The sequence below is a fragment of the Furipterus horrens genome, unplaced genomic scaffold, assembly GCF_987537825.1.
Source record: "Furipterus horrens unplaced genomic scaffold, mFurHor1.1.pri manual_scaffold_5, whole genome shotgun sequence".
Lineage (NCBI taxonomy): Eukaryota > Metazoa > Chordata > Mammalia > Chiroptera > Furipteridae > Furipterus > Furipterus horrens.
In genome coordinates this window covers 138,040,478-138,049,374 of record NW_028327175.1, presented here as the reverse complement: position 1 = coordinate 138,049,374, position 8,897 = coordinate 138,040,478, and the positions used below count along the sequence as shown (strand labels likewise).

General features: G+C 43.1%; 1 protein-coding gene across 1 annotated transcript; it reads right to left on the bottom strand.

Moving 5' to 3' along the window:
* Positions 1-507: 507 nt before the first annotated feature.
* Positions 508-816, bottom strand: CYSTM1 (cysteine rich transmembrane module containing 1). Its single transcript, XM_090279239.1, is given in 1 exon segment — positions 508-816. A coding segment is annotated over 1 exon segment (309 nt).
* Between the last annotated feature and the right edge of the window lie 8,081 nt (positions 817-8,897).

Here is an 8,897-nt window from a genome sequence, read left to right as displayed (position 1 = left end):
TACTTTATTTCTCCTGAGCTCTGAGGGCCCTCTTCTTGCCTAAACTTTCAGAGTTGCAGCAGCCCCACATTGGCTCACTCCAGTTGCTGTAATCTTGCTTTTTCTTTCTTTCTTTCTTTCTTTTTTTTTTTTTTTTTGAGGCTTACACAAATTTATTGAAACATAGAGGATATCAGCAGAGAAATCATTCCGTGGTATGTTACATTACGCCACTACCTTCAATGTATAATTTAAAAATTATATATTCCATAACTAAGACTTTGGCCAAAAAAATAAAAGTCATTTAGCACATTTGTGAAAGGCCAACAGGAAATGGATTTTGAACATTAGAAAGATCAAGTCACTGAATTAAACAGCAGCAACCCCTGCTAATCTAGAATCCCACTGTGTTGAATGTAGAAGTGTCTGTGCAGAGCTAGTCATTTATTTCAGCAATCAGAAGAGATAGAGGCAGGTACACCTGTTGGAGGTGGCAGCAGAGCTGGCAGGACAGCAGGGCTGGGGTGGTCAGGTGAGCGTGTCCGAGAGACAACAACAACAGAGAGCAGTCCAGAAGGCTGTGAGGCAGGTGGATGGGCCCAGGTCGTCCTTTCTTTTGTCTTCCACCACATACACTGTGGTTTTAGAAGGCTCCTGAGGTCTGCCTTGCCAGCCATACTGTGGGTATCCTTGGTAGGGGTACCCCTGAGGAGGTGGGTAAGGTCCTCCCACAGGTCTTGGGAGATAGATCGCAGGCCCCATTGGTGGTTGTGGCTAAGGCAGGTACGGGGTTGTCAGACCAGGGCCCGGATATGGTGGTGGGTTCCCTTGGATCATTAGGGACCTGCAGAATGCACCTTTGCAGCAATGGGCTGGGCACCGGTTGCGTCGGGAGCGGACGAGTCTAGGCAAGAGGGCACAAATGGCTCCACACTGCCCTGGGAGTCAGTAATCTTGCTTCTTCTATCTGAAGCCCTTCTTTTATCTCGTGTGTTTATCTCATGGTCCAGTCAAAGCAGCCCCACCTTGTCTCATTCCTGTTGCTGTGATGTTGCTTCTTGTCTCTTCTATCCTAAGCCCTTCCTTTGTCTCCTTTTAAAATATTTTATTTATTTATTTTCATAGAGAGGGAGAAAGAGAGGGAGAAAAACATCAATGTGTGGTTGCCTCTTGTCCACCCCCAACTGGGGGCCTGGCCTGCAACCCAGGCACGTGCCCTGACTGGGAACTGAACCAGTGACCCTTTGGTTCGCAGGCCAGCTCTCAATCCACTGAGCCACACCAGTCAGGACCCTATGCCCTTCCTTTGGCTTACTGTCCGAAGCTTTAATAAATGTATTCTCAAAACCACCTGGACCCGTGTCTTAAAGTCTTTCTTGCACGAAGTCAAGAACCCACACATTCCAAACCGTGCTGGGGGAGAACAACCTCAACCCAATCCCTTTCTGGAGACACTAAGTACGGCCGTAGCACTAAGAGGAACCCAACAGGTCCTGCTACCATTATGTCATCAATCCCTACAGACTAAATCAGAGTAGGAGTATTCCTGGAGTAGAACTACCCTGGAAGAAGGATGCTGAGGCTTCTCACGCAAGGGTATTTTCATTTCCAGTGATGGAACTGACTCCAGAAAAACTTGTAGAGCTTGAGCCTTCTCACTGGTACCCTGGGCAAGCAGCTGCCAACTGGTGAGAGGGCCCCAGCCCAGAAGGAGCTGAAGGTGGTGGTCAGAAAAGGGTGTGCTGGAAGAGGTCATCTCACCTTGGGTGCTTGCTCATTCAGAATAAAGACTGCATTTTCCATTCCCTTTTTCACCTAGATGGGCTAAGTTCTGGTGAACGAGATGAGCAGTATGTGCGCAGTACATAGATCTTACAGGGCTTTTTTCCCTGGAGAGGTTTTTGTTTTCCCTCTTTAGTCCCTCTTCTGCCTTCTCCATTCCTGGTGGGTGCAGAAGAGTGGGAAGGAGTGAGAGTAGACTGTGTCCCCTTCCAAGTGCAGGCCCTTGCTCATACTCAAGCTGGGGAGGACAGAGCCTTGAGTTGGGTGTGAAATTGAAACTTCTCATTGGACTGCTCTAGGCTTGACCAGGAGGCTTTGGGAGCTTTGAAAATGTCATTAAGGAACAGAAAATAGGTGTTCCATGGATATTCGTTGAATGACACTGAGCTATTTAGTACATCCAGATTTTCACGTGCTCCTTTTTCTTAAAATGAGGTCACATTTGTATGTTCTGCAGAATATTTATAGCTTGGTTGGGGAAACTCAAATTTACGGCAAACATCTATCAAAAAGGGCACCAGGAGCCAAAATACATCATTTTACTTTTCTTCTTTTTTTCTCTTAACATATCATTTCAAACTTCAGTATCCTATAACAGCCAAGATCCTATGCTAAAGACTTCTAACTTCTTCATTATTGTTGGATACACAGAATAAGGGCATCAATAAATGACTTATGGATCAATGAATAAGTAATTTTAAATAAAAATTATTTTTCCTCATCTTTTTATCAAGCAGGCAGCTTCTATCCTCAAACTTTTCTGTACATATAGGACATTTAAAATATAATTTCTGTTTATAAACACAGGCACAATGGAAGTTTGGAAATGGATTATAGCCTTCTAAGCATTAATAAAGTTTATGTTTCGTTATGTTTCACATAATTTGAACCTGAGTTTAAAAGTAAAGGCGGTTTAAGCAATCTCTCACTTTGTGATAGATACTGACACCTACTGGCCAAACTTGATATTTAATGCTTGGTAAGTTTTCACCAAGGAAAAAAAAAATGTACCCTGTTCTTGGAGGCTGAAGTTTGGAGGGGAAAGTGGGGAGAAATCCTGGCTCCAGAGTGTGGGAGTGGAGCCTCTGGGAAATGGAGACCCAAGGATTAGAAAAAACCAAGGAAAAGAATCATGGGTTAGCTTCTGAAATGTCAGCAGCTAGTCGATTCCAGAATTCCTGACTTGCCCACAGAAACCTTTCTTCTCCTTGAGTTTTTCATTTGGTGTTCTAAGAAATGTTACTCTGAGTGCACAATTCCATTTTCAAGGTAGACTTTGGAAAAGAACTGAAGCAGTATAGTAAGAAGCTAGGAAAATTCCTTGGCAAGTGGAATGGGGAAACAGAGACAGATAGCTAAACAAACTGGCCAAGCAATTTCTAGCCAGATACAGAAGGTCACCAGGGTGGAAAGTCTAGCAATGGGCAAAACTGGCACAGAACCTTGCCCCTAGAGTGGCCTTTCTGCCCCTGGCATTTCACTGGCCATGTGGTTTAGACTGCCCCCCTGACCTTTCATATTGCTGGGCATGCAGTTTAGACACCGCTGACCTTTCCTCCCCGGAGATAACATCTAGGCCTAGAAAAACAGCAAAACCATGCTGGTGACACCAGGACCAGCTGCAATGACTAATGACCGCCGGCTTGGCACCGACCAGTCAGTGGTGACCATGACCCTGAAAGGATAATACACCTGGAAAAACTGATGAATATTGTATTGAGATCCTTCCCTAAGATTTCCCCTAAATGCCCAGGCTTTAAGACCCTCAAGACAAAGGACCTCCTCCTGGGAGCCTGCCAGTGCCTTTCCCTTCCCTCTTCATCTTCCCCCATAGGCACTCATCTCCTAAACTCCAAGGGACCTCATGAGACTTGCAACCAACGGAGCAATGGGCAACAGCAGCTCATCCTGGGCTAACCCCTTGAACATGTCCTCAAGGCCCTTTTCCTCTGACTTCTCAGTGAGCCCAAGCAACCCACCTAATCTCTCTCCTATTGCTTCTTCTACCCTAAGCCTTTCCTTGTTTCGCAGTCTCCAGCTTTAATAAGTATAATCTCAGAATCACCTAGACTCCTGTTGTAAAATCTTTCCTGCATGAAGTCAAGAACCCACCCATTACAGGTCAGCCTGCGGCAGACCTGCTCTGGCACCCCCCATCCCCCACCCCCGCCACGTCCCTGTTCAGTAACAAAACCAACATCCAAGCTACCAAAGGAAGTGTTCCTGTATCATTTTCTGGGTATTCCTCTGGCACCTGATCATCAACATTATCGATGACATGGTTTGGATGCTTACTCTGTATTATGGGGCTAAGTGCTTTTTAAGTGGCCCGACCCTGGAGTCAGACTGATGGGGGACTCAAATGTTGGAAAATTTTAGTTTCAGGTGACAGCTAATAAGCTTAGTAATCAATGTAGGTAAAAAGCTATTGTTTCAGGAACTGGAGGTATGACCCACCTCGACTCCAGGTAACCATAAGCAGTTCCACCTTTGTGCCTCAGGGGGCCTGCAGGCAATCAAGGGTATCTGAGCCATGGTACTTTTCAGTGAGGTGACCATGGCCCAGGGCACAAGGACCACAGCCCAGGACACAGATGAAAGAATGCTGAAGCTTTTATCCAATTAACCTTTTCCCTGAATTCCAAACCCCTTACCTACACTTTTCTTCTCCTTATAAAAAGGGTCCCTTTATAATGGAATTTAAGACAGTCTTCTCAGATCTCGACCACCTTAATAAGGCGCCCATAAAGATTCAATCCCTGTCTCTGCGTATTGGGTCTGGTAGATGACAGGCAGCATGAACACCGGCTTTTCCAGTTTCAAGACTACCTTGGTTCCAGTACTGGCTCTGCCATTTACGAGTTCTGTGACTTTGCAAATTACTTAATTTCTTTCCTTATCTCTAAAATGGAGATAACAATAATGCCTACCGAACAGGTTCTTGGGGAGATTTAAAGAGTTTACAAGTGTAAAGTGCTGAAAAAAAATACCTGGTATGTCCTAAGTGCTATACTAACATTAGTTGTTACCTTACTTTATCTTTACCATAACTCTGAAATAAATAATTATTTTAAAAATTAGGAAACTGAGTGTATGAGTTGGAAATGTTTGCCGCTTCAGATAGCAGAAAACCTGACTAACAAGGGCTTAAAATCTGCCCTCCTCTCTCGCTACCAGCTCTCTCTCTACCAGCTCTCTCTCGCTCATAACAAGTTGATAAGTGGCTTGTTGACTCATAGTTCATGACTCAGTGATCCCAGGGCCAATGTCTTGGAAATTATTCAGATCTTTCCCTCATGGTTACAAGATAATTGCCTCAGTTCTAGGCATCATGTCTGTTCAGAAAGAATAGGGTTAGTCAAGGAAGCAGGGTACACTGGCTTCATCTGCCCTTTTATCAGAAAAGCAAAAACCATCCCAGAAACTCTCCTTAACTTTTACTTATGACCCATTGGCCAGAACTGTCTCTTGGCCACTCCTGGCTGGAAAGAAGCATGGGAAAGGGGCTTTTTAGGTTTTGTAGACTCTACAGAATGCAGTAAGGGAGAAGGGAGTTAGAAATGTGAATGATAAAGAGGTTCTATAATAAAACTTATAAGTCCAGTGACAGAATGTAACCTAACAGTATAATGCAATCATAAATTCGTATTTGGGCAGGTCATGGTGGGTAGTCACATCCCAGGCATATAACTTTTTGAGTAAAAGGTCTATCTTTGCCTTAAGCAAATCTTGTCCATTGTCCTTGTACATCTAGGTTAACATACCTTTGAAATGTCAGACCCTGAAAGGAGCATAGAATCTTGTTAGCTATCCTGTAATCCAATCCCTGCCTAGCCGGGTCCCACCCTCACGTAATCTTTCTTAGTTCCCTCTTTATTGTGAAATACTTAAAAGAAACTGCAAACTGTTTTTCTCCAGAGCATTTTAGATCTTGCTTCCTGACAAATGTCATCAGTTTGGCCCAAAAAAAGTTTTATAAAAAATTTTACAGATTTGGACATTTCTTACGATGATAGGAAAGACTGTTGAATCAACCAGCAACCTGTATATACCACATCTTAGAGAGGATAAATCACTCGATGAGGTCATATCGCTACCAAGCGGTGGTGGCATTCAAATGCAGACGGCCTGGCTTTGCGTGTTTTAAGTACAGTCAAACATAAGAAATGTCCAAACCTCTATGAATTTTTATGAGTTTATCTAAGCCAAACTGATGACAATTGGCAGGAAGCAAAATCTAAATGGATTGAGAAAATGTTCCTGAGAATGGCAGTTTTGCACCTTATTTTGTACATTAGAATCAAAGGAGAAGATTTAAGGGGGTTACATGAAATTCACTGGTGATAGATTTGAGAGGCAAGAAAAAAACAAAGCCTGGAAATCTCTGGAATTGGATAAAAAGTAGAACAAATAGATACATACTTCTTTTACATTGGTGGGTATGGGATAGTTAACACAGTAACAATGAGGTGTTCTGTGGTCTCCTGCTCTGGTAGGAGATTGTGCCCTTCAGGGGTCTGGAAAAAGGAATTACCCTGATATTCCAAAGCTCTGTTATCCTAGATGCAAAAAGACAAAAGACTGTCTTGGTTAAGGTAAAGATTGGCCTTTGTCAAGGAAAATACTAGCCTGGGACATGTGTACCTGCCATGCCTCACTTTTAGTTAGGAAGTGTTAATTTCAGACCATCCTATGTGGTTCCTTTAGGTCTCTGAGTTTGTAAGGCCGTCATGCAGGCCTCCCTGAGCTTATCAAGTTAAGCATGTGGCCCCTTTTTCATCCATAATACCATGTTATATATATATATATATATATATGTATGTATATATATATATTTTAAATTAATTAATTAATTTGTTTGTTTATTTATTTATTTGTAGAGAGAGGGGAAAGGAGAAAGAGAGGGAGAGAAACATCACTGTGTGGTTGCCTCTCACTCGCGCCCCCAACTGGGGACCTGACGTGCAACCTAGTCATGTGCCCTGACTGAGAATCAAACCAGCGATACTTGGCTTGCAGGCCGACGCTCAATCCACTGAGCCACAGCAGCCAGGGTCATGTTATATTAATACTGTGCTGGATAGTCTCTATTTGTCCCTGTAGCCCGACCCCTGAAAATTCCTTTCTGTGCTTAGACTGAGAAATATGAAATGCATTTATAGAAATATGAATTGGTTAAGTTATTATAGCCAGTATGTTCACACACAAGTTATGACAGTTAATGTCAGATTCATGCATAATAATATTGACAAAATCTATTCTTTTGATTAAGGCAAGTACCCCCCTAACCCTCTCTGTACACCGCCCCACCCCACCCCAAAAAAGCAGGAATGATCATTGTAGAAGTGGTGAGGGTAGGCAATATTCTCTATGGCAAAAGTTACAAATACAAAGCCTATAGACCAAACTCCAAGGAGAATTTTCTTGCTTGGCCTGCAAGATATATTTTAAAATGTGATTAGTTGGCATTTTTACTCCGGTTCTGTGGTAGGCAGTTAGATAGACAGGAACAGAGCAAGAACAATAGGCCAGGTACAGAAAGGCACTAGGGAAGAAAGCCCCAGGTGCCTTTCCCAGCAACGGGCAAAACTGGGAAAACAAGGACCTTAACCCCAGGATAGCCTTTCCTTCTCTAACTTATCACTGGTCAGGCCGTTTAGACCCCCTGACCATTCATATCACTGGTCATGTGTTTTAGATCCCCTGGCCTTTCATGTCACTGCTCAGGTGGATCGGACCCTCCCCTGACCTTTCCTCCCCTGGCATGTTGCTAGTCATGCAATAGACCCTTTTGGAGGAGGAAGAAGGGACAGAAGAGTGACTTCATGTAACCCCCATGCAGGCTCTTGCACAACCTTTCCCTTAAGCATTAAGGCCTAGGAATAACATGTAGGCCTTAGTTGTGTTTCAGCTCCAGGCCCAAAAAAGTAACAAAATCAGATAAGCCATGCCATGGCTGACATCAGGACCAGCTGCACTGACTAATGACCCTTTACCCTGGCGCTGGCCAATCAGTGGAGACCACGACCCTGAAAGGACACACCTGGAAAGCTGATGAATGTTCTATTGAGATCTTCCCTGGGGACCTCTCTAAAATTCCCATCTTTAAAAGTCCATAGGACAGAGGACCTAACACTCTTCCTCTTGGGAACATGCCCAGCCTAGAGTCTTTCCCATCCCCCACCTGTTCCTCCCAGGCACATTACCCCTACCTTTCCCTCTCCTAAGTTCCACAGGCCCTCCTTTTGCCTCTGTAACTTGTTTCCTGAGGCCATTTCTTCCAGAGCTCACTTCTACCTCTGTGACTTTCTAAATAAACTTCCTCTTACAGTTTGTCTTGGCTCTGGGTTCTTTCTTAGCCAGAACTCAAGCACAGAGCTTGCTGAATCAAGGCCTGGTCTGATTCCACCTGTCTAATACCTGCCATATCTCCACCAACAGTTCCACTAGAAAAGTTTGGCAACATTGGGTCTACTATCCTGCCTGGTAGCAAAATAAGGCTCTCCACTCATTCTCATGGAGTCTGGCCCGGAACATTCACACTTGCAAGGACTTCTCTTTGGGATTTTTAGGTCCATCCTTAAGGATAGATGTAATAAAATGTCAAAGAAATGATTATCACTTTAAATATAATTTTTAAATAAAGAGGAAATATTTTGAAAGGAACAGATTACGTCTGTATTATGAAAAAGGGGTTAAACTTAATCAAATAAACTTATAAGGTTGGATTAAATAATTTATATCACTATCTGAGGGCTCTGGCTGGGTAGCTCAGTTCGTTAGAGCATCATCCTCATATACCAAGGTTGAGGGTTTGATCCCCATTCAGGACACATACAAGAATCAACCAATAAATGCATAAATAAGTGGAACAACAAATCGATTTCTCTCTCTCCCTGCCTTCCTCTCCCTCTAAAAAAAAAAAGTCAATAAAAATAAACTTATTAAATAAATAAAGGCATAAATCAATATCTGAAGGGAAAAGATCATCATTACATGTTTGTTGAGCACCTGTCACACTCCCCACAATGCCCAATCCAATCCCTGCTCTGTTTTTCCATAGCACTTATCACTGTTTAAGATACTATATGCTTTATTTATTATATTTATTTATATATGTTATATATAATTACTTG